At 48.4% G+C, this 25,571-nt stretch overlaps 2 protein-coding genes and 1 pseudogene across 4 annotated transcripts in view; 2 read left to right on the forward strand and 1 right to left on the reverse strand.

Moving 5' to 3' along the window:
• ALMS1 (ALMS1 centrosome and basal body associated protein) overlaps positions 1-4,097 on the forward strand; it is a 93,701-nt gene extending 89,604 nt beyond the window's left edge. For all 3 annotated transcript variants that reach the window (XM_058667974.1, XM_058667976.1, XM_058667975.1), the window contains 4 exons: positions 645-798; positions 1,702-1,765; positions 2,979-3,078; positions 3,957-4,097. In XM_058667974.1, the coding sequence (XP_058523957.1) occupies positions 645-798; positions 1,702-1,765; positions 2,979-3,078; positions 3,957-4,001 (363 nt within the window). In that variant the 3' untranslated portion in view covers positions 4,002-4,097. The remainder of the gene's footprint in view (positions 1-644; positions 799-1,701; positions 1,766-2,978; positions 3,079-3,956) is intronic.
• Positions 4,098-6,575: 2,478 nt separating this feature from the next.
• LOC131481071 (5S ribosomal RNA) lies at positions 6,576-6,698 on the forward strand (annotated as a pseudogene).
• Positions 6,699-12,536: 5,838 nt separating this feature from the next.
• On the reverse strand, positions 12,537-24,883 carry EPCAM (epithelial cell adhesion molecule). The gene is made up of 9 exons (XM_058667978.1): positions 24,560-24,883; positions 21,910-22,014; positions 21,377-21,617; positions 20,059-20,124; positions 18,315-18,378; positions 17,050-17,151; positions 15,947-16,150; positions 14,370-14,414; positions 12,537-13,000 (listed from the first exon to the last, which is right to left on the reverse strand). Exons 1-9 carry the CDS (start codon positions 24,621-24,623, stop codon positions 12,959-12,961), a joined length of 933 nt encoding a protein of 310 aa, XP_058523961.1. The 5' UTR covers positions 24,624-24,883; the 3' UTR covers positions 12,537-12,958.
• Between the last annotated feature and the right edge of the window lie 688 nt (positions 24,884-25,571).

Genomic DNA, 25,571 nt, shown 5'->3' on the forward strand with positions numbered 1-25,571 from the left:
GGAGGTGGGAGGTGAACAGCAAGATACAAAGAAGTCGCATCTTTGACTTGGCATTCTGAGCTGGAGTTCATCTGACCCTCTTTTCTAGCACTTCCACAGCGCATCTGTCTACTCCATAAGGGCTTGGTTTGTGCTTGTCAATCAAAGAGCTCTCACTTTTATAGTGTGGCTCCTTCAGGATCTAGGGGCTAGGCAATAGCAGGCATTGATCATTGGGTTTATAGATACCTGCTTAAAGATTCAAAGGGCACCAACCTCCTTCTTACATGTCCCTTGGGGGCTAAAGGATGTGTCATTTGATGATGTATTTGTTTGAGGAGGGGGTGAAGAGCTCCACAGACTTGAGCCGTATCTCATCACCAACACGGAGGAGAATCGTAGTGGTTGCGATCTGAGTTCTTGGATTCGTTCGGCAGCAATTCTCTGGTCCCCCTGCTGGGGAGGAAAGATTTTAGAGCTTCCTCCACCAGTAGATGTGTTCAAGCCTTAGAAAAAAGCCCCACACATCACTTCTCAGCCTTTCAGTTAAGATCAAATGTAGAATAAAGCTCCACAGAACTGCAGGGCAGGTGCTGCCTTGCCAGGCATTTGGTGAGTGAGTTGCGTCGTGAATGTGAGGTGGGTGCTTTTTCTGTCCTCCCTAGGAAGCGCTTCAGCTCCACAGGCCTGACTTCATTTCCCGCTCTGGGGAGCGGATAAAGCGCCTACGGCTGATCGTCCAGGAGCGGAAACTGCAGAACGTGCTGCAGAGTGAGCGAGAGGCACTGTTCAACCCCAGCGTCCCACCGCCCAAGAGAGGTACACCTGCTTGTCCCTCTTCTCGTAGGGGAGTGGAGGTGAGGCTGCAGCTGCCTCGGGGAGGACTGCTAAGTGCCAGGCCAGTTACATGGACAGAAAAGTTTTCCCATGCTCAAATCTCCTTGGCCAGGTAGCTTTGCCCAAGCCAGCCCAGCTCCTTTGGCTTTGTCACTGCCTCTTGAAAACAGAGCTGTGCAGTGAGGATGACTTCTCATAAGCTGGCTCTGTGTCTTTGAGCAAGTTAATTCCAAAGGTAGAAATTTTTGTTGTTGTTGTTGTTAAAGCCATGACTGTAATCACAGGCTTGCCTGCTCCATAGGGCCGTGAAAACAGTAATAATGGTGATAATCCCTCACATAGTCCTGTGGCTTACCCAGACACTGTTGTTATTTAATGCTTACAATACCCCCTCTAATGTAGGGACCCCATAGAACCCTATTGACAGTGAGAAAGTAGAGGCAGAGAGAGATGAAGTATGTTACCTGAGATGACACCCCTCATGAAAGAGCTGGGCTTGAACCTAGGTGGGCTGGTGCTCTTAACAATTACACAAAGTGTAACAGCTCAGTAACAGAATACAGGAAGGCGGTAAAAACTAGGAAGTACTCAATGCCTTCATCACAGCCTTATCTATGAATCTTACTTATAAACTGGTCAGTTTTTGAATTTTAAACTGATGTTTGCTCCCGAGCGTTGCGTCTCCAAGGGATTTTGGCTCCTCTTAATCGCTGTCGTCTTACCTGGGGTTTGGCCTTGGCCTTGGTTACTGCTCACTGCTGCCCTCCCGGTAGTGCCAGCTCAGGTTAGGAACACGCAGCGCAGCAGCAACCTGTCACAGCTCTAGAGTGCCACACCCTCCCTTGTTAGGTCACCACCTCTGACATCCTCTTTCCCCTCGCCTAGTGTTCCTGGCCACCCAGGAGAGCAAGCCCATTGGGAAGAAGGAAATGATTCAGAGATCTAAACGGTAAGACCAACAGAACAAGAGGCATTCTTAGAGCGTAACCCAGGCCACCAAGGACCCCCCGAAAAGAAAGGCATTATATTCAAGCTGAAACATGAGCAGTGAGCTATGAAAGCAGTTTCTCACTAACGGCCCCAAAAAAGGAATAGAAAACTCTATAACAAATCACGGAGTGACTGACTGACAAATAAGTGATGAAAGGATTCTCCCCGGCCTCTATCCTTTCAACTCACACCTATTAGAACACCAGAGTGTTCTAAAGGTTCAGGTAGCATTGCTCACCAAGCATTGTGACTCCTGCAGTCAGCGTGCGTTTCGTCTCCTCTGACTTCCGCAGCTCTATGGGTATGACCACCGTAGTGCTTGTCTTTCCCAGGATCTTCCAGTAGTCAGACATGCAGTACATTCTCGCCCCGGGGAGTCAAAGGCAGAACTTCATCACTATTCCTACTAGCCTGTTGTTTTCTCAGAAGAAGCCACTGTTAGCAGGGTTTTATGATGCGTTATCTTTTGAAAGATTTATTTATTTTTGTTGGAAAGGCAAACCTACAGAAAGAAGGAGAGATGGAAATATTCCATTCCCTGGCTTACTCCCCAAATGGACGCAATGGCCAGAGCTGAGCCTGTCCAAAGCCTGGAACCTGGCCCAGTGCAAAAGCTCAGCAGCTAAAATCCTCGCCTTGCATGTGCCTGGATCCCATATGGGCGCCAGTTCTAATCCCGGCGGCCCTGCTTCCCATCCAGCTTCCTGCTTGTGACCTGGGAAAGCAGTCGAAGATGGCCCAAAGCCTTGGGACCCTGTACCCATGTTGGAGATCTGGAAGAGGCTCCAGGCTCTGGCTTCAGATCAGATAGCTCCAGTGGTTGCGGCTACTTGGGGAGTGAATCAATGGATGGAAGATCTTCCTCTCTGTCTCTCCTCTCTGTATAGCTTTCTTTCCAACAAAAATGAAAAAATACTTTTAAAAAAAAGCCTGGAACCAGGGGTCCAAAGCCTGGTGCAGGGTCCAAAGGATTCAAGCCATCCTCCTCTGTTTTCCCAGGTTGTGAACAGTGCAGGCTGGGGCTATGTGTAACAGGAAACTGGTTGCACAATAGAAGTAGGGCCTGTGGGGGGCGTGGAAGACAGGGGCACCTAAGACAGGGTTGGGGAAGAGATCGCACGCCCCTGTACTGGTGACCTCACGGCTGTTTCTCCACTGGGTCCTTTGCTCAGTATGTACGAGCAGCTGCCAGAAGTCCAGAAAAAGAGAGAAGAGGAGAAAAGGAGATCCGAATATAAGACGTACCGGCTGCGAGCCCAGCTGTATAAAAAGGTCAGTCAGTCCTGTGTGTGGAGTGGAATGGGTCAAGCTTTCCAAGGGAAGGAAAGAGAGAGAGAGAGAGACGTGTCTGAACGTCTGGACATTCCCTTGGAATCCCCACCGTCCCAGAATAAACCTGAACTCAAAATGCTCCTGACTAGAAAGATACCAGTGAGCGATTCCAGGTCAGGTTCAGCACTTTGGCCTTCACTGTGGAAGACACTTACTGTGCGTGCATCTGGAATGAAGCCAGATTCCACACACAAGGAGAAGGCATTTAGGAACTGTGATGGAAAAGTCCAAACATCAGACTTGTCAGGTTTTCATTCCAGAATCCCAAGTGGTGATTTTGTGCCCCTCGTGGCTGAATAAAATATTTCTAGAAGCATCCAAGTCAACAGGAAAGCGTCTGAGTGTGGCAACAGAGTTGTCTACTTGGGCCAGCGGGTAAAGGTGGTGGTGATACCTGTCCCAGGACCTCACAGGCACCGGGCTTACCACCAACTAAATCCACTCCCCGGCCCTCACTACACCTCTGGAGAGCTCTGAACGTCAGGGACCCAAAGACCAGGGGTGTGGGATTGGAGCTGCATTCGAACAGGCACAGTGAGGAAGCTGCAGGCTCTGCACGACCCGCCATGTAAGTCCACAAGGCAGGACCAGCCCTTTCTGGGCCTTGGTGAGTCAGTGACTCTAGCAGGCTCACAGATGAGCCGTGTCTGTGGAGAAAGTGGGTACTGATGATAGATTACCATGACCTTCAGGCAGTATCTCGTGGATGGTCACTGCAGCTTGCCGAGCAAGATTGGGGTAGGGGTGGAGCAGGGAGGAGCCGGCTGCCTCCGGCCACAGGGACCTAATGCTCTTCCTGCCTTTCTTTTCTTCCACAGAAAGTGACCAATCAGCTCCTGGGGAGGAAAGTGCCCTGGGACTGATTTTCCTCAGAGCCTTGGAATTCTATTTTGTGAACCCAGAGATATACAACCCTTACTTTTATGTGTCTGGTAGAAATAAAGCTCACTCTTTGTCCACATGTGATTCCCTGGCGCATCCGGGGCCAGCAGTGATGAAAACCCCCAAGGCCTGGTGAGCCCCTGTGCAGCGCTTCCCCGCAGACATTAGCCTGACCCTTAGGGGAATGTGTTACAGTGATCCACCTGCTTAGGTCTAGCCACAGGACAAGTGTTTTTATGTGCCTGATAAAGAAGTAACTTTTGGTTGACTCATGCTAAAGCCAGTCCTAGAGGGTTCTTTCTTTCTTCCCAGGAGAGAGGCAGGGAGTTGGGCAGGATCTCCCCTGAGGGGAGATGGATGGTGGCCCATCTCTGCAGCAGCACAGCCTGGTGAGAGCCCCAGGCCGCTGACGGGGATGCTTGTTGGGTGAGGGCAGGTGCCCACTGAGCACGCAGTCCTGGCAGACGCAGGCTCCTGGGGCCCAGAGCCCCCTCTCAGCTTCCCACCAGCCACCCCAGGTCATGGCTCTGTAGGCTGCCTCTGGCGGATTTTCCTCTTCCCACCCTCATCATTTCAAGATTGAAGACCAGGCCGTTGGCCATCATGTGTAAAACCCGTGTTTACAGTGTGGGCCGCTGACCTTCACGAAGTCGAGGCAGTCAGTGAACCTGTGCGTGCTGAGCTCTGCGCCTGGGCCTGGAGCCAGTCAGCGTCCGTGCCCTGAGTTACTGCCCAGACCCAGAGTTGAGGGAAGAGGTATGAGCCACATTGCTGTAGTTCAGCATATAGCAACGGGGCCGGTAGGGGTCAGCCGCCACCTCAGAGGGCTTCCTGGAAGTGGCATCAGAGAGCAGGATGGCAGACCTTCCAGATTGTGCTTTGGAGGCTCCCAAAAGGAGGCTGCAGAGACGCCAGGGAAGAACTAGCCTCATATTCCCCAGCATGAGGGGGTATCCTTGGTCCTCTGCTCTGTTGCTGGGCAAGGTATTAGTAGCTCTGCAGAGTGAGAGAGTCCAAGTGTACGAGCCCCCTCTCAGCTTGGAACTGCCGTGAGTGGATCTTCTAGAAGATTCTTATGTTCTGGCTAGAACAAAGTAACAGGTATCTCAAAACCTGGATCTGGGAGGAAGCCAGGGCAGCACAAGCCTGAACTAAACCAATCCAAAGCAAGAAGCCAGAAGCTTCTTCCAGTCTCCCACACAGATGAAGGATCCCAAGACTTTGGCCCATCCTCTACTGCTTTCCCAGGCCACAAGCAGGGAGCTGGCTGGGATGTGGAGCAGCCAGGACATGAACCAGCGTCCACATGGGATGCTGGTGCTGGCAGGAAGAGGATTAACTAGATGAGCCACTCTGAGGGGAGTCTTTTTTTTTTTTTTTTTTTTTTTAAGATTTACTTATGGGACTGGGTCTGGCAGCGTCGCCTAAAGTCCTCGCCTGGAACACGCCAGGATACCATATGGGTGCCAGTTCTAATCCCAGCAGCTCCACTTCCCATCCAGCTCCTGCTTGTGGCCTGGGAAAGCAGTCGAGGACCGCCCAAAGTTTTGGGACCCTGCACCCACGTGGAAGACCTGGAGGAAGTTCCTGGTTTCCGGCTTTAGATCGGCACAGCACTGGCCGTTGCGCTCACTTGCCGGGATCCCATATGGGCAACAGTTCTATTCCCGGCAGCACTGCTTCCCTTCCAGCTCCCTGCTTGTGGCCTGGGAAAGCATAAAAATCACAAGTAAACCTTTTTTAAAAAAGATTTATTTATTTTTATTGCAAAGTCAGATATATAGAGGAGGAGAGAGAGAGAGGAAGATTCATTCCCCAAGTGACTTTAATGGCCGGAGCTGCACCAGTCCGAAACCCGGAGCCTCTTCTGGGTGTCCCATGTGGTTGCAGGGTCCCAAGGCCTTGGCTGTCCTCAAATGCTTCCCTAGGCCACAAGCAGGGAGTTGAATGGGGAACGGGGCCACCAAGACACAACTGGTGCCCATATAGCTGGTGCCCATTATAGTATCTCAGGCGCGCAAGGAGAGAACATTAGCCATGAGGCTACTGCATTGGACCCAAGGGAAGTCCTTTTTAGGCCAGGCTGCATCAGACAGACTGCTGCCCAGAGCATTTAGACTGCTCTGCTGTCCACCGCTGGTAGCTCCCTCTACACGCACGCACACACACACACCAGGAACTTGCTCTGAAAGTGCTGTCTCCCCATCCCTAGGAAGGCGGGGCCTTGAGCGGCTCCTTCGGGGCTTTGTAGTTGTGCAGGTGCAGGATGCCCCACCTGAGGCTGAACCTTTGGCGCCTGCTCCTGAGCTACGCTGCGATTCAGTCAGAACCACTTCTCCAGGGACCATGCACCTGATGCGTGGGCCTGCTTCCTGCTGGAGGCTCCACCCCACCTCCCCCACCCCTCGTCACCCGCCCCAGCCCACACCACCCAAGCCCTCTGGGGGTGAGAGGGCCTTACATGAGGAAGGCACAGTATTTTCACTGGGAGTCACAGTGCATTGTGTGTGTCACATGACACTAGGTCAGTCGCTTGTTAGAAGTTCAGCAAAGCTGTCTACGGCCATACCACCCTGAACGCGCCCGATCTCGTCTGATCTCGGAAGCTAAGCAGGGTTGGGCCTGGTTAGTACTTGGATGGGAGAAGTTCAGCAAAGCTGAAACTGGTGCCGTGCTCCCGCCCGCATCGCTGTTTGGGGGCTGGGTGATTTTAATGGTTTTTTTTTTTTTTAGATTTATTTATTTTTATTGGAAAGGCAGATATACAGAGAGGAGGAGAGACAGAGGAAGGCCTTCCATCCACTGGTTTACTCCCCAAGTGGCTGCAATGGCTGGAGCTGCACCAATCCAAAGCCAAGAGCCAGGAACTCCTCCAGGTCTTCCACGTGGGTGCAGGCTCCCAAGGTTTGGGGCCATCCTCAACTGTTTTCCCAGGCCACAAGCAGGGAGCTGGATGGGAAGCAGGGACACTGGGATTAGAACCAACGACCATATGGGATCCCGGCATGTTCAAGGTGAAGATTAGCCGCTAGGCTACAGCAAGGGGCCCAAAATGCTTTTCTTTTTTTTTTAGGTCTTCCTCTCCTCCTCTCTGTATATCTGACTTTGTAATAAAAACAAAATAAATATTTTTTTAGAAAAAATTTTTATTGAAAAGGCAGATTTACAGAGAGGAGAGATAAAGATCTTCCATCCCCTGGTTTACTCCCCAAGTGGCTGCAATAACCAGAATTGAGCTGATCCAAAGCCAGGAGCCAGAAACTTCTTCTGGGTCTCCCACGCAGGGTCCCAAAGCTTTGGGCCGGCCTTTACTGCTTTCCCAGGCCACAAGCAGGGAGATGGAAGTGGAGCTGCCAGAATTAGAACTGGCACCCATATGGGATCCCGGTGCATACAAGGACTTTAACCGCTAGGCTACTGCACCGGGCCCATAAGATGCTTTTTACTAAAAAAGAAAAATCGTGACATCAGAATAAGAAAGGACAGGGACTCCAAGGAAATGTGTCGAACAGGGTGGTAACTGACTTACTGCCTCTTGGTCCAAAATGCCTTTTTTCCTGCTCTGTGAAAATTGATATGAAGAACTGTCAGCAGAGGGCGCCGGAGAAGTGCCGCAGGAAGATGGTTTCCTAGCTCTGGCTGGGAGCACCCTGCAGTGCCCAGGACTGCTCCACCATTTGGCTCCTACAACATGGGCAGCTTCTCCAGCGCACTGCTGCACCTGTGGTGGACAGCTCCCCTTAGTGCCTGCTGGGATTTTATAGAGACTGCTGTCTATCGAGACACCTCTTTATGAATAGCTTTCCCCCCCGCACTGTAGAGCAGGTCTGCAAGCTTTTGCTTCAAAGAATTAGGTATTCTAGACTCAACAGGCCTTTAGAGCCCTCATCACTCCTCAGCCCCACCACTGTAGCAAAGGGACAGCCACATACATCAATGAATGCATAGTTGTGCTCCAATAAAACTTCCTTATGATTATTGATGTTGACATTTCCTAGAATTTATTTTACCTAGTTTCATTTACTTGGAAGAAAGAGTAACTAAAAGAGAAAGAAAAAGAGATCTTCTGGTTCACTCACTAAATGTCCGCCCCAGTCAGGGTGGAGCCAAGCGAAGGCTCCTGCTCAGAGCTCCAGCCAGACCTCCCACATACGTGCAGCACTGGGGCCTTCACCTGCTGCCTCTGACTTCAGCAGAGAGCCGAACAATGTGGCTGGGACTCAGAACAAGAGTTATATTTACTGCTTGTGCCCACTTGCACCTTGCATGACAAGTTGGCAAACACTGAGCATTTTAAGCCAGTATTTATTTTCCATGGGTTAAGTCCAGGCATAGGTGAACTGGGTGGATTAGCCAATTTGTTATTACTAAAATGAAAACGCCTGATGCTGGCTAACTTTATGGAGAAGAGAGGTTTGTTATTTGGGCTCCCAGGTCTGGTCTACAGTCACATTCCTTCTTGCTGGCAGAGTCCCCGGGCAGCACCTAAGAGGCAGGCAGAGCAGTTGTGTCTCTGTGCATGTCTCTCCTTACAGTCACCTGGATTCAATCAAGAGGGCTCCACCGAGCAGACTATCTCACAGCTTGCTCCCAGGCCCTCGGGTAAGTACCTAGAATCTCCACTCAGCTTTTAAAAGTGATTGATTGATTTGCAAGGCAGAGTTAGAGAGGGAGACAGAGAGAACTTTCATCTGCAGGCTGGTTCATTCTCCAAATGGCCACAACATCTGGGGCTGGGCCAAGTCAAAGCCACGAGTCAGGGACTCGTCTGGGTCTCCCATGTAGCTTCAGGGCCCAGGTACTTGGTCTGTCGTCCACTGCTTCCCCAGGCGCATTAGTAAGGAGCTGGATTGGAAGCAGAGCCATTGGATCTGGAACTGGCACCCATCTGGGATGCTGGCATCAGAGGTAGTGGTTTAACCCATTACACCACAATGTCAGCCCTAAGATTTTTTTTTTTTCTTTCTAAGATTTTTATTTGAAAGGCAATTAGAGGGAGACCGAGAGATCTGTCATCCACTGGTTCACTCCTTGAATGGGTACCACAGCTGGTGTTGGGTAAATCCAAAACCAGAAACCAGGAGCTTTATCTCATCTCCCACATAGGTGCAGGAGCCCAAGGCTTTGGGCCAACCTCAACTGCTTTCCCAGGTACATTAGCAGGGAGCTGGATCACAAGTGGAGCAGCCAGACTTGAATGAGGCCTACATGGGATGCTGACATTCTGGGCAGCATCTTTACCTGCCACTCTTAAGACACTCATGAAAGAATATGTGGGGAGGGCCCGGAGGCATGGCCTAGCGGCTAAAGTCCTTGCCTTGAAAGCCCCGGGATCCCATATGGGCGCCGGTTCTGGTCCCGGCGGCTCTACTTCCCATCCAGCTCCCTGCTTGTGGCCTGGGAAAGCAGTCGAGGACAGCCCAATGCACTGGGACACTGCACCCGTGTGGGAGACCCGGAAGAGGTTCTTGGTTCCTGGCTTCAGATCGGCGCGCACCAGCCGTTGCGGCTCACTTGGGGAGTGAATCATGGGATAGAAGATCTTCCTCTCTGTCTTTCCTCCTCTCTGTGTATCTGACTTTAATAAAGTAACTAAATCTTTAAAAAAAAAAAGAAAAGAAAAGAAAAAGAAAAAAAGAAAGAAAATGTGGGGCTGGCTCTGTTGACTTAGCAAGCTAATCCTCAGCCTGTAGTGCCAGCATCCCATATAGGTGCCCAGTCTAGTCATGGCTGCTCCACTAACCAATCCAGCTCCCTGCTGACACCTTGGGGAAACAGTGGAAGACGGCCTCAAGTCCTTGGGTCCCTGTACCCACATGGGAAACCCAGACACTTCTGGCTGCCACTTTTGAACCAGCTCAGCTCTAGCCATGGCAACTGTTTAGGGAGTGAATGGGAGGATGAAAGATCTCTACCTCTTCCCCTATTTCTCGGGCCCACCTGCGAAAAAGAAAATAAAAAGAAAAATTCCTCTAGCTATGTCAGACCCAGGAAAACTAATCCCCCTTTTAATCGAAAATCAACAGATTCTGGGTCCTAGTTACATCTGCAAAATCTGTTTACCTTCTAACTTCATCTTGGTCAAGATAGCCCTCACATTCATGGGTCCTACTGCACACACAGGGAGGGGATGATGACTGTACAAAGTCCATACCCAGCAGGGGAGGAAATCTTAGGTGCTGGACCAGAATTCTGCTTACTACAGAAGACTCAAAATTCTAGATGACTGTTTAAATCTGATTTCCAACTTTTTTTTTATATTCTTATAGTTCTTAAAAATTCTTAACTGAAAGTTCAGGAAACTTCATAGCAGTTTTTCTAGGTGACTGGAAACCAAATGTATTTGTACTGTAATTTTAAGCTACTGAGCAAGTGCTGTGCTAAACAATGCTCTGACTCCATCATCCACAAACCTGAAAGCAAGTATGGGTTACCTGAGGAACCAGTGACTCAGCCAAGGATTGGGGGAAAGAAAGGACATTGATTGAGGATGCTAGCAAACAGGGAGGTGGCCGGCTGGTACCTCTATGTGCCAACTCTCCACTAAGAAGACAGCGTCAGGGTCAGAGGGGCAGAGATTGAGCTGGCAGAGACAACCAGGAAAGCCATGTGTGGGGGTGGGGTCCTTACCTGGGGACCAGGTAATCTCACCCCTGCAATCACTGTCATCAGCACCCAGGCTTCATCAAAGGGAAGGAGGCCCCAGGTCAGACCAAGGTCGCTTAGGCCTTTGAATCCTCAGTGACCTCACTCGCCTGCCTCCCAACCATAGTCAGTGGTTCACAGCTCTTCTCGTGAGTGTGCCACAATGCCACACTAAGGCACAATCTTGGCTCTCATTCAATAGAAGATTGCTTAATTTTTATGTTTAAATGCTCTATATTATAGGCTATACAATTGTTTTTTGAGAGACAAAAGGAGAAAAAGGGAGAGGAGAGCTCCATTCCATGGGTCTAGTCCCCAAATGCCTGTCACAGCCGGACCAGGAGCTTGGAACTTCATCCGAGCCTTCACTGGGCCATCTTCTGCTGCCTTCCCAGGTGCAAGAGTAGGAAGAAACAAAGCAGCCAGGACTCCAACCAGCACTAATCTGATATACTGAGACTTAATCCACTTTATCACAATGCTGGCCCCTACAGTGTACAAATGACCCTAACACTCATACTGTGCTTAGCAGTCAGTGTGCTTTCTAACTTCTTGCCTCATATGTGTTGTATAAAACTTGATATACAGGCCCAGTAGCTCAATTGGCTAATCCTCTCCTTGGAAGTGCTGAGATTCTATTAGATAGGCACTGGTTCGTGTCCTGATTGCTCCACTCCCCATCTGTCTCCCTGCTTGTGGCCTGGGAAAGCCATTGATGGCCCAAGGCCTTGGCAGTCGGTACCCACGTGGGAGTCCTGGAAGAAGCTCCTGGCTTCTGGTTTCAGAACGGCTCAGCTCCAGGGCCATTGTGGCCATTTGGGGAAATGAACCAGAAAATGGAAGTTCTGTCCTCTTCTCTGTAAATCTAACTTCCCAATAAAAATAAATTAGGAAAAAAAAAAAAAGCCTACGTGGTCGGGGCTGGGTCCGTGAGCCCCAGGGGACAGAGGTCTGGCAGGGCCCTGGTCACCTGGCCTGGGTCCTTGGCCCACGTGTGTGTGTGTGTGTGTGTGTGTGTGTGTGTGTGTGTGTGAGGAGGGATTGGCCAGGTCCCTGTGCCTCGGAATCCAAGGAATCCAGCAGGGCAAACATTGAGCAGCGGGGTCTAGTTTGTGTGCCCCTGGGGCAGGGGTTCCGGCAGGACCTGGGTCACCTGGGTTGGGTCCTTGGCCCACCTGCGAGGTAGGAGCCAGGTCCGTGAGCCCCAGGGGTTGGGGGTCCTTGGCCCACCTGCACAGTGGGTGCCTGATCTGTGAGCCCTGAGCTTGGGAGGTCCGGCAAGACCAGGATCACCTGATTAGGGTCCTTGGCCCACCTGAGAGAACTGGTCCTCCTCAGTGGAAAAGACGGAGTAGTGGACAGCTGGCTCAGATCCACACAGAGGACATGACAGCCCATTGAGCTCTGCAGGGGACATCTGTACCATGCCAGAGGAAGGAGGACAGAACAAATTGGATAACTACCCCAGCCAAACAATGACAGCAAAAATCTGGGCAAATTGAGACGCTGAGGTTGACTATGTCAGCCAATGGACATAGAAAGGTTCCCTCATCCTTGGATCAGTATCGACATTTAAGAACTGTCGAAACCACCCGAGCAGAACCATCGGAGTGTGCGCCACATTGGGACCCTGACTTGACACCAAGTGACCATTCTCCATCCCTGGGTTCTGGAGCAGTTGGGAGGCTGGGTATGGCTTCTCTGCCCCCTCCACCCCAAACAAGGAGAAACAGAAAATCTGGAAACAATGATCACACTCACTTTTCCCTAACCCTTGATCCACCCCATTCTGATCAACTATGTTAACATCACCTAAAATTAAATTTTTTTTTTAAAAAGTTGATATTCAATGTGATTTGAACAAAGTAAACTCAATTTAAAAATGTTTTATTTCAATAGTTCAATAAAAAAAAGTTTGTATGTACAACACTCAAAGTAAACAGAAAGGCAGCTTTCAATCACAAATGGCCCAGCAGTCACTCAAACTCTATTTGTGGAAGCATGTTTAGCACACACCCCACCCCTGAACGTTACACATAAATAACTAGCCTTTTGGTACAGCCTCTGGGTTCTAAAATAGATCTTCATGTACAGACATTTGGGGTCACATTTTAAGATTGGTAATGCCGATTTCAAGCTGCCTATGTTTTGAGTTTAGGTTTCACTATCACAAATACATGATGTCAACTAACTCAACAGTAACCCTCACAGGTCGTCTCTGTCTCATGCTCACACGCCTGCAATCATTTCACTCGCTCATCTTCCTTCTTGCAGTTCATCTTCAAATGACAAGTTATCCATCATATTCCCTGTGCATCTCACCCATCTCCTTTACCTGAAAGAGAAAAATTAGAAATGTTCAAGCTCATTCTGAAATTAACTAAAATAAAAAAGAGAAAGCATGATTCTCATCTACATTTAAAGTTCCTTTAAATCAAAAAAGAGAAACCTTTATGCCCAAGGAGACATATGTTGAGGGTATGATCCAGCCTGCTGTTTCAAAGTGGCCAAGTAAACAGGAGAGTACAGCACGTAGCTAGTTCTTTCAGACAGGCAAAGATTTTTACAACCTGTATACTTAATTGTACAGCTAGGAAGAATTCAGTTCATTTTCTATCACTGTTACTTCTGTTTGAGACAACAGAAGCTCGGCATTAAGTGACATACCCCAGCCGACACGGTGGGTTCAAGGCACTGCTGAGTGGCAAACACCAACACTCCTCAGGGGGCCCTGATGGCTCCCTGGAGGTGTCTGGACTATCTTCCCCCATGCACAGAGAGGATGGGGAGCCTGTGCTGCTCTTAACCACACCACTACAAAGCCATCCTACTTGCCTGTCCAATTAGAATTCAATTTAGGATGAGGGCCCTAGGCCTATAGTCACCTAACCAGAAAACTTGATGACAGTCATGCACTGCTTAGGGCTGCTTCAGTGACAGACTGCACACAGCCGTCCCAGATGATAAAGGCACTAAAAAATTCCTACCACCTAGTGGCAATCACAGCACCCTAACACCCTGCTCACATGTGTGTGCTGCCACCAATACAAAACCACAGCACGAACATGCGGAACAGAACATACTACTACATGATGACAAATGGCTATTACTGATTATGCAGAAGGGATTCTACTAATATTAAAAAAAAAAAAGTAAAAGCTTGAAGCATGCCTTGTTAGGCCAGTGGTAGCCTTATACCTCTCATCTGTGCAAATATTTTGTGAGGTTTGCACACCAACCATAACACTTTTCACATTTCTTAGTATCCCCATCACTAAATGGCTGGTGGCTTGTAGAGACATGGAAGACTTGGAAAGCACACAGAAAATGGACACGTGGGGCTCGGTGGCATGGCCTAGTGGCTAAGGTCCTCGCCTTGATCCCATATGGCCGCTGGTTCTAATCCTGGCAGCTCTACTTCCTCTCTATCTCTCCTCCTCTCAGTATATCTGACTTTGTAATAAAAATAAAAAAATAAATCTTAAAAAAAAAAAAAGGACACGTGTAGTTCAAGGACTCGTGTGTCCACATGCAATGCCAAGTGACTGAAACACACGAAAACATCAAGAAAGGAAGCAGGGAGTTAGCTGTAAGTTTCTCTAATGTCATCACAGCAAGCTTCCAGAAGATTCCACTAATGATGGCACTGTGTAAAAAGAGACATCACAGGTTTCCCATTCCCCTCACTCTGGTAACCCATTTACCTCAGCCTTCTCATACTTCGCATTCCTCTTCTTTCTGGACATTACCTGCATGAAAGAAAAATGGGTACCATCTCAGGATGGTGCTTGAAACAGAGGTTGGTCTACACAGACATTCATGCTTTTAAAGGACATGATTCTACTCTGAATGAATGATTTGAAAATCTATTCATGAGCATGTATAAGGAATGCTTCTTAAACTGCTTTCACCACTAAAGCCAAAAATGTCCACTATAATCCAGTGTGACACACCTACACTCACACACACATACACACAACCAGGACAATAATAATCTGAACTGACATTTAAGTTTGACACACATCTTCTACATGTCAGCCATCCAAACACAGGGAAATTAGGCAGCATCATCCTTTGTACAGCTTGTTATCAACACCGTAAGAGCTCACTTCCACCACTGCATAGCATGGACAGAGCTTACCTCCTACGGAAAGCACTCGTTTTTCAGCTGCCTCGGGCAACTGTCCCTGGAGTGCCCTGTCCTGAACACTTCCTTATTGAATCTGTTCCTTCAGCCCTCCAGGATAATTTCTGAGTCATCTTTCAGGGGTTTATTTACCACCTGAAGTTCCTCTTCCAGGACTATTCCATCCGTACGTGCTGCCGTGCCCCAGGCTTCCCTGATGTGTGACAACTCCTTGGATGCTATGCACTTTAACATTTTTTGCTTTAAGCATTGTGAATATTTTGCCCAGCCTATCACTGGTATTTTATACTTTACAGTACCTTCATCATACAAAACATCTCATTTTCATGAAATCACAGACTAATGCGCACACACACAGGGTCTTCAGAAAGTTTATGGAAAATGAAAGTACAAATTCCAAAATTTTATTGTATCAAAAGTAAATATTTTAAATGCCATTTTCCACAAGCTATTTGAAATACTCCTGCATATATTTATTTTATATTGATTTTCTCTTTATGAGGTCTCGATCTCTTGCTTTCCATGGTTTCACTTACCATTTCATAACTAGGCTTTCTTTTGGCTTGTTTTGATTTTTTTCATTAAGCTGGAATCCATGTGGAATGTGTTTGGATGTGGGTGCGCCAATTCCTCCCTATCGCTGTACTCACAGACACCTATGGACTCTGCTCAGCCAACTTATGCTTTCTTCCCGAAGGACAGCCAACATGGTTAACTCCCGAACCCTCAATTTCCAGTGCTCTGTACCACCCTGCCTTCCTGGGAAGCCCAAAGTTCACTGTGCCCCTCTGTACTTGGACCTGTGGCTTCCCAGTGAGCCCTTCCAGCTCCTCCCCGCAAACTTGCCCTTGGCTCTGCTGCTCCACTTCATGGAGTGATAGGAACTTGGGCTGTGCTGCTGCACTGATCCTGGCAGGACTGTGGAAGCTAACAGGGTTGGGCAACCAACTTCTCTCCACCGAGGACCCTTTCTTGCTTCATCAAGGGACTGTGGCCAAATGCAGTGGATAAGCTCATTACACAGCAGTGTGGCAAATGAAGTGTTTGTTTCATGCGTATGTTTTTAGAACATGGTTTCCACTGTCTCAGAGTGCCCATATGCCGTCACTGGGACTTGACTGTCCCTGTACTCACCAGCACAACAATTCCAGCGATAACTGCTAGCACCACCACGACAATGACAGCAATGATGCCAGCCTTTAGACCCTGCATGGAAAATTCAGGTGCTTTTTCATCAACGTAGTAGATTAAAGTTTGACCAGGATCAAGTTCCACTGGTTCCCCATTGACTGTCAGCTCCATTTTGTTAGAAGACTGGATCAAGGATTCACCTTTAACCTACGTAGAGAGGGAGAAAAACATTAAAAAGAAATCCATCCACGGCCACATAATTACTCATCAACCATTTGTCAAAAGAACTACTGCCCAAATTATTTCAGTGGTAGTAATATAATCCTTTGAAATTAGAAAAAAATGAAGGAAGGAAAGAAGGATGAAATAAAGAAAAAGCGGCAGCGGTTCTGGTCCCAGCTGCTCCACTTCTGATCCAGCCCCGTTTATGGCCTGGGAAAGCAGCAGAGGACGGTTCAAGTCCTTGGGCCCCCGCACCCACAGGAGAGATCCAGAAGACCTCTTGGCTCCTGGCTTTGGATAGGGTTTGGCTCCAGCCGTTGTGGCCATTTAGGTAGTGAACCAGCAGATGGGAAATCTTTCTCTCTGTCTCTCCTACTCTATAAATCTGCCTTTCAAATAAAAATAAAACAAATCTTTAAAGACAAAGACAAAACCTGCTTATTTCAGGAAATCTTCAAACATCCAGAAGAGTCTGATAATAAAGGCCATGTATATGTCATGAAGATTTCACGGCACAGCCCACAGCACAGCTAGAGTTCCTTCTCCATTCCCCATCATCCACCCCAACCCCAAAGACTCTGAAGCACATCTCACATTTCACCAGAAAACACTAACATCTAAACAACATGTCAGAATCATCTCAGTTCCAGATCACTTTTTTGAATGCAGATTCTTGTTCGTGGAAGTTTCACGAGCAGGCAGATACACAAACTACCAAGGAGGTATTGTTCAATGATGGTGCCAGCACAAATATATCAGGAAGAGAGGGAGAACAGAGTGAAGCATCACTTGTAGGTATTGCAGAGAAAGGAGAGGGAGGAGCTCAAATCCACTGTGGCGTGACAGTATCCTATTTCCGAACACAGGAAGAAAAGTATACTCACATCTTTTTCAAAATAATAAGCCACATCAGCTATATCCACATCATTCTGAGTTTTCTGGGAAGAATTCTGCATCAGATCAATAGTGATCACATTATTCTCATACTGGAAAGAAATGGAAACATATGAATTAGTATCAGTACTATCGAGACAACGAATATATGCTTATTCAGGAACCAGAACAGTCGGCGCCCGAGGTCCCGTGAGCTGCCCACGTTGGCGCTCCTTTGCAGCACGGGGCGATTCCAGCGCTGGTTCACAGAGAAATCTCTGGAAGGTCTGTGGATCCGACCAAGGGTAGTAACTCAGGAACAAAACAAAACCTAGTAACAGTGCTCTTTTATAGAATGTTTTTGTTTTCAAGAGATTTTAAAACAAAAGATTCCATGGTGGTCTTTTTTAAATTAGAACTCTTTTTAAATTAAAATACTAAAGAAGTAACAATCCAAAACATGTATTCTCACTTGGTAAAGTATATTTCTTCTAAAGGACTTTTTCAAAAATGATACTGGTGGGGTCCAGTGGCGTGGCCTAGCGGCTAAAGTCCTCGCCTTGAACGTCCCGGGATCCCATATGGGCACCAGTTCTAATCCCGGCAGCTCCACTTCCCATCCAGCTCCCTGCTTGTGGCCTGGGAAAGCAGTTGAGGACGGCCCAAAGCTTTGGGACCCTGCACCGGCGTGGGAGACCTGGAAGAGGTTCCTGGTTCCCGGCTTCAGATTGGCGCGCATTGGCCCGTTGCAGCTCACTTGGGGAGTGAAACATCGGATGGAAGATCTTCCTCTCTGTCTCTCCTCCTCTCTGTATATCCGGCTTTCCAATAATAATAAAAAAATATATATATATATATAAAAAAAATGATACTGGTGTTAACCTGGAAGAATAAGCCCATACTCCCTGTTAAGGGTTCTGGCACACGCACCAAGTGTGTTTCCCTGTTTAGCAGAGTTGAAAGTGCTTACTAAGGAAGGGTTAGTTCCTTAACCCAGACAAAACAGGAGCAGAGAGGCTTTGTGAAAGAAGTCTATGCTAAAAGGAGACTCCAGGGCAAGGAGCCGGGCACACTGCATGGATGCGAAGACACACAACATATTCTCCAAGGGCTAAACTGAGATTTTCAATGATCATGGAAAAACAAAATCAACACCAGGAACTTCACATTCAGTGCCCAGAAATGAAACTGTCATTTATACCCAAACTATACTGTCCCACCAACCTTCTCCCTAAAGCTCAATGGGGTGGGTGGGGGGAGTCCAGAAAGAACTTACCAGAATATTTTTGATAAATTTGGGATCCAACAGATAACGAGATGTGATGAGCTGCTCAATTGCTCTGTAAATAATTAAAAGTTCAAGTTTATTACTCTTTTTAAATTGTATCACCCAACAGCATGAAGCACTACTTTCTCTTTCAAATATGAATAGCACAACAGTTAACGTCAACCTGCCCTCAAAAGGTCATAGCTAAAGACAGAAGCCAGGAATCCAATCCAGGTCCCCAAAGTGGGGTGACAGGAACTCAATACTTCAAGCCATCGCTGTCGCCTCCCAGGGTAAGTGTCAGCCAGAATCAGCAACAGGAACAAGAACTCAAACCCAGTTCTGCTGTGGGATGAGTTGTCTTCACCGGCATGTTAATGGCTTGGCCAAACACCTGCTTTGTTTGTTTGTTTGTTTTTATTTAAGAGACAGAGAACTTCAGTTTCTGGTTCATTCCCCAAATGCTCACAGGGATGGGGTCTAGGTGAGAGAAAACCTGATCCAGGGCTCCCTTGTGTAGACTGCTGCCGCCTACACCAGCAGGAAGTGGGGATCAGGAACTGAAGCCTTTCCCAGAACCCGGGTGCTCTGCAAGGGGACTTGGATGTCTTAACCACGAGACCAAACACCTGCCCCACAGCACCACTTCTTAAGTAAGCAGCCAGCTCAAGGTCTAGAACCGTCATTAGCTAAAGTTAAACTCTGATGTCATTTTGCTATTATCATGCTAAGATAATTGAGGCAGTCTAGGATTATCTATCAGTGACAAAAAAAAAAAATCAAAAAAAAAAAAAAAACACAGCTGTTGAGTGACGATCTGCTTTGAAACACAACATCTGCAGAGTTTCCAAGTATCGGCGGACCAATAGATTTCTCGACCACAGAGGGCAATGGTAACTCAGAGTGGAGGAAATCGGTGGGTACCTCGTCCACCAAAGCCGACAGGGGACATATGTTATTCTGATGTAAAGTACAGGAAGGGACACAGGATCACTTGAGAATTTTTCCTATTTTCCCCACACGCTTCAAATGTTAAAACAGAGTCAGGGAGGGGTGCTGTGGAGCAGCAGGAAAAGGGGCTGCTTGGTGTGGCTGCAGATCCCACATGAGGTGCAGGTTTTAGTCCCAGCCATGCTACTCCAACCCAACTCCCGGCTAATACATCCTAGCAGGCAGGCTATGACCCAAGCCCTTGGGCCTCTGCTACTCAAGTGGGAGAACCAGGTAGAGTTCCAGGATCCTGGCTTGGCCTGGTCCAGCCACTGTGGCTATCTGGAGAGTGAACCAGTCAATGGAAGATATCTCTCTCTTTCTAGTCATCTTTCTTCAAGTCGATGAAAATAAAAATAACACACATGCATATATGTCATTATACTTAAAATGTCATGACAACTAAGAGTAATACGTGATCTTGGGTTGAGCTCTGGATCAGAGGAGGAAGCTGCCACAAAGGACAGCAATGAGAAAATGGGAAAAATAAATTAACTGAATCTGATTATTGTACAAGATCAAATTACATAAAAGAAAGCGTTTTGGTCTTAAACACAGGCAGATGGTACACACACAAAATATGTCAAAATGTTAGTGAATCCGAGTGAAGAGAATCCCTGTTCTCTTCTTGCAACTCTATATCCACTGACTTTTTTCTCCCCAGAAATACAAACAAGGCCTCTTGGCTTGGTTTTCCTACTGGCATGGGACAGAGGACAACACCCAGCATGAAAGCCACCAAGACACATTCCACTGCACTTACTTCCGCAAACTTTGAGTGTCATAGGGTTTCTGTCTTTCCTTGTGCTTTAGTTCAATGATGATCCAACTGTGAATGAGAAGAACAACATTAGACAACCGGCCCATCTCAGTCCCTCACACTCCTGTCCTGACGAGCTACACTAAAATCCCCAACTGTAACCGCCACAGCCCTCACAGAAAAAGGCCTTACAGGTGGACACATAAACCCAGAATTCCATCCCCGGGCCCTAACCTTCATAAAGGACTCACATAGGAGGGAACGCTCTCATTAGTACTGACTCTCTGTTCTCTGGCTGCAACATACAAGGCCACACAAAGCTGGGGCTGTGGCAGCCACATTAGGCTGTTCAAGCAGAAAGACAAAAGGGTTCTGAAACAGCAAAGGCTGACCAGGAGGTCCCAGAAAGTGGAACTGGAGAGTGCCCCCTTGCTCCCTTCCAGTCTCTGCCTTTTGTTTGCATAGGCTGGCCAGAGGGGCTTCTGTTCCTTGTCTTTAATCCCTAAGACAATTATACCTGTTTTAAGACACAATAAATTGATCCAAAATGTAAGCAGCTTCAATTATGAACACACTCAACACTACTCCAACTTTAAAATACTGACACAATGCTAAGTGCAAATGCAAAAAGAAAATTATGACACACTTACTAGGACACTGGCAGAAGTGTATTTATTTCCATGCATATAAAATGTCCTTAAAAAGTCTGGGGGGGGCCAGTGTTGTGGCATGACAGGTAAAGCTGCTGCCTGTAATGCCAGCACCCCATAAGGGCACTGGTTCAAGTCCCAGCTGCTCTACTTCTGATCCAGCTCCCTATTTATGTAGCTGGGAAACCAGCAGAAGATGACCCAGTCCTCGGGGCCCCTGCACCCACACAGGAGACCGGGAAGAGGCTCCTGGCTTCCACCTGGCCCAGCCTCAGCCACTGTGGCCATTTGGTGAGGCAGCCACCAAAGGGAAGCTATTTCTCCTTCTCTCTGTAACTGCCTTTCAAATAAAATTTTTTTTTCAGTTCATGAAACAGATTATTAGAAAAACTATGTATGGATTTCAGAAATTTTTATTAGCAAAATAACCTGACCTTTTCATTCTGCTTTTCCACCAACTTTTTTTACTCTTAGAGGGGTGTGTGTGTGTGTGTGTGTACAGAGTAAATTCATAAACAGATGACATCAGCTCTCGAAGGGCACATAGGGCAGGGGGGAACAGAGAGGTCACAGACTTTTTACCGGGCACCTGTCCCATCTTCTGACTTGTAAACCACGTCATCAGGTGACACATTCCCGACTAAAGTTACTGAAACCGCAGCCTTACTCACTAGGTCCTCACTCGCTCGGGGCAGGTGATCTCGGTGTCCTTGTCGGTCCTGCGCACCCCAGCCGTGTTCACACACCAGCACGTGGCGGTGCCGTTGCACTGCTTGGCTTTAAAGAGGCCCTGCTCATCGCAGTCGGGGTCGTAAAGCCCGTCGTTGTTCTGGATGGCTCCTTCCGGCTTCGCTCTCCTCCCAGACTTAGAGCTGGTCATTTCCGCCTTCATCACCAAACACTTAGACGCCACTAACAAGAAAGCCTCAGGTCAGCCTCAGAAATGACAGCAGTTACACACACACGGGAAGTGGGAGGGAATGAACCGACTCCCAGGACCAAAGATGATTTGAAACATACACCCTCCCATGCCTCTTTTCTGAAGAAATTGCAGACGAGAGATAAGTATGGCAAAATAACATGATTCAGACTGAAGCCCAGGAAACGCTTCGCAGTTCAAGGTGTTTCCACTACAGCGGCAACAGGTCCCAACCAAGCTGAAGGGCACTCGGGGGCGGGGGGGGGGGGGTGGTGTTTCACTTACGTTTTGAGCACAGAACAGTACTTTGTGAACCGATTGAAGTACATTGGCAGTCATTGCTCTTCTCCATGCAGTTGGTGGTGAACTTGTAGTTTTTACAGACACAATCTACAACCTCTAAAAATAAAAGTCATGATGTCCCAGCTGAACTACTGCCTGACACCAAACCTTAAATAAGGCCCCTATATGTCTTCTTCTTTTTCAGCTATGTTAGTGTTTAAAAAGGCCGGCATTTGCTAAACAGAGTCTCGTCTATGTGGATGCTTGATTCCATGTTTTTCAAATCAGAAACAAAGGAGCTGGCACGTTAGTTTAACTAGCTCATCTTCCACCTCAAAGTGCCAGCATCCCATATGGGCACCAATTCATGTACCATCCAGCTTCCTGCTTGTGGCCTGGGAAAATAGTAGAGAACAGCCCAAAGCCTTGGGACCCTGCACCCATGTGAGAGACTCGGAAGAAGCTCCTGGCCCCTGGCTTCGGATCAGCTCTATTCCCATCATTACGGCCATTTGCGAAGTGAACCAGCAGGTGGAAGATCTTTCTGCCCTTCTCTGTGTAAACCTGCCTTTCCAATAAAAATAAATCTTTTTTTTTTAAAGGCCCAAACACAGCACCATGACTACATATATCCATTTTGCCTTTGTGATCCCACTAGGTTACGTTCATTTCCTGTCCAGCTATTTCATTGGTCAATACGTCTTTTCAAAAACAAAATACCAACAATTCCAACTGTATGTGAGTTTCCTCACCAAGTTCAAACCCTCATAGCCAATTTTGAAAGCAAGAATCGACAGCCTCACAGCCTATCTGGGTACTGCTATCTGTTCAGTAGCCATGACTTTGACTAACTCAAAAATTCATTTTAGGGGGCATTGTTGTAGCACAGTCAATAAAGCTACTGTGTGTGTGCATATGGGCACCCCATGTGTCCTGGCTGCTCCATTTGCTCTGCTAATGACTTGGGAAAAGCAGAGAAAGAGGGGACCCTACATCCGTGTTAGAGACCCGGAAGAAGCTCCTGGCCCCTGGCTTCGGCCAAGCCCAGCCCTGGCCATTACACCCATCTGGGCAGAGTGAACCAGAGTATGGAAGAACTTCCCTCTCTTTTTCTGTAACTCTGACTTTCCAATAAATAAACACATCTTTTAAAACTTCATTTTAAGTTCAAATTTGCATGCCCATCTAATTCCTTTTGTTTGGTTGAGAAAACACTTGGGAGGATGTTGTGGCACAAGGCTACGGTATTTTAAAGACAAAAAGATAGCAATGATTAGAAATAAGCTCCAGGGGCCCGGCCCCCGGCGCCGTGGCCTAGCGGCTAAAGTCCTCGCCTTGAATGTGCCGGGATCCCATATGGGGGCCGGTTCTAATCCCGGCAGCTCCACTTCCCATCCAGCCCCTGCTTGTGGCCTGGGGAAGCAGTCGAGGATGGCCCAAAGCTTTGGGACCCTGCACCCGTGTGGGAGACCTGTTGCGGCTTTCCAATAATAATAAATCTTTAAAAAAAAAAAAAAAGAGGTTGACTTTATATAAAAAAAAAAAAAAGAAAGAAGCTCCAGGGTGAGGGACTTAAGAATATCTGTACTGATCCTTTGTAAAATGGCTTTCATTTCTGTTTATAATTGCCGTCACATGAGGTACGTGGTCCAAACACTGATTCACGTTCAAGTTGAGATGGAATCTAAATTAGAGCAATGAGGAGCAGGATTCGCTGAGCAAACGCCCACAGCAGCCATCACCACTTTAAAACACCTCAAGATTAGGTATTTAGTCCCAGGGTGAAACTAGAAAAACGTAAATTACTTTAGCTGCAAGAAAGTGTAATTCATGAATTCAAGCCATCCTGCCAGCGGGAACGGCAAAGCCTCCCCAGAGCCTGTCTAGCAACCATCTCCCAAACAAATCAGAAGAGATCGGCCAAGTACGAACCACAAGTTCAATATTTCGGCAACGGCGCGAACTTCAACTCCTCCCATTGTTCGGTCTTTTTCAAGACCAAAGGAAATGGGATGATATGTGGGGAAAGTGATCGAGATACGAAACTACATGTTTGGGTTTAGAGTGCTGTTGAAAGCCACGTCTAAAAGACAAAAAAATCGACATGACTGTTAATGATGGGATTCTCAAAGGTGGAGGGATTAAGCTGTTGGGTTTAACGTTCACTACAATAAGCTCGGCCTTATTCATTTGACTCTTAGCAAAGCCAGAAACAAGCCTCTATAGGGAAGACACAGGTGCGTCTCCCGCGCAGGTGCACAGCGGCCCTGGCCGCCTCCCAGCAGTTACCTACCCGCGCCCGAGGCCCACATCCGGGCCCCGAGGAGGGCGGTATGGCCAGCTGCGGTCGCGGACTCCACCACAGGTGTTGGCCGACTTGGGCCCTGGAAGCCCAAGCCCGCTCCTGCCGGAGAATGGTGGGTGCGCCCCAAAGAGGGGTTCCGAGTCCGCCGGATCCCCGCCCTGGGCCACTTCCCTAGAAAGGTGAGCAAAGCGGCTACACGAGGCTGCCCGGACCGGCCGCCGTGGTGCCCGCGCCGTCCGTTTTCCCTGCGAGAAAATCGCGGGCTTTCGCCCCCCTCCACGTTACCCAGTCCCGGGAACTGAGGACCGCCATGCCCGTGCCCAGCTCAACTCCAAGTTAGTGCCTCACCTTGAGCAGTGACCGTCGCCGCGGCGAGCAGGAGGCTGAACGCGAGGACCCGAAAGGGCGCCATGCTCTACGCGCGCGCTAAACAGAGGGTCGCCGAGTGGCCCGGGACTCGCTGGAAAGCGCGCGGACGGAGTGGGGCGCGTGGATCCCTCTGGCCGGAGGGGTGGAAGTGAGGCTGGGGCGCCTGAGTCTGCGTCGGGAGGACCCCAACAAGGTGGCCCAGGGGCTCAGGTTAAGCTGCGAGCTCGCCGAGGGACTGCGCGCTCTGAGCGCACGGCGGGGCGGGGCACAGACCTGCTCCACCTGACGGCCCCGCCTCTCGGCCGCATCCCGGGGCCGCTCACCTCTGTCCCGCGACGCTCGGCAATGAGTCACCGCACGGGGGCGGGAGGAAGCAGCGGGCTCTCCACCCCCAACCCCGAGCGGCGACCGGGGTACCTCCTCCTTCCCAGGAGTGCTGCGCGCCCAACCTGGCACCGCCCCCAGGTGCTTCCTTCCTGAGCCCGCTGCAGGTACGCTGTCTGGGCGACCTTGAAGGTAGAAAACAAACTTCCTTTCACCTTAAGGCTTTGGCCATGAAGAATGGGGGCTGGGGCAGAGGGAATGCCAAGGGATACGTGGAAGCTGCAATGGGATACGGAACCAAGCAACGAACCGTCCCAAGTGCAATAAAAATAAAACCACGAACTTTGAGCCTTACCACGCAATTTAATTGAAATTAGGGAAAAGAGAAAGAAATCTCTCGGGCTTATCAGGGATGACACATTCCTGGGATCTTTGTAATTACTCTTACTAAGCCGTTTTTTACAAGTACTTTTGACCCTTAAAGATGTAAGGAAGGGGTTCCCAAAGGTCTAAATGCTGGGAACCACAATCATTTCACTTTTGTTTACATATTAGAGAATACTGTTATGCGAACATATTCTTTTTAAAAAAGATTTATTTTTATTGCAAAATCAGAAATACACAAAGAGACAGAGAGGAAGATCTTCCATCGATGGTTCACTCCCCA

This window comes from Ochotona princeps, chromosome 8 (assembly GCF_030435755.1).
Source record: "Ochotona princeps isolate mOchPri1 chromosome 8, mOchPri1.hap1, whole genome shotgun sequence".
NCBI lineage: Eukaryota > Metazoa > Chordata > Mammalia > Lagomorpha > Ochotonidae > Ochotona > Ochotona princeps.

Bases quoted from the DNA above. Each gene is read 5' to 3' on its own strand.
- EPCAM (XM_058667978.1), bottom strand. From the start codon at position 24,623: ATGGCGCCCTTTCGGGTCCTCGCGTTCAGCCTCCTGCTCGCCGCGGCG. The intron at 22,015-24,559 runs GTGAGGCACTAA...TAGAGGTTGTAG, and splicing joins GGCGACGGTCACTGCTCAAG to ATTGTGTCTGTAAAAACTAC. The intron at 13,001-14,369 runs GTAAATGGGTTA...TTTCTCTTTCAG, and splicing joins CGAAGTATGAGAAGGCTGAG to GTAAAGGAGATGGGTGAGAT.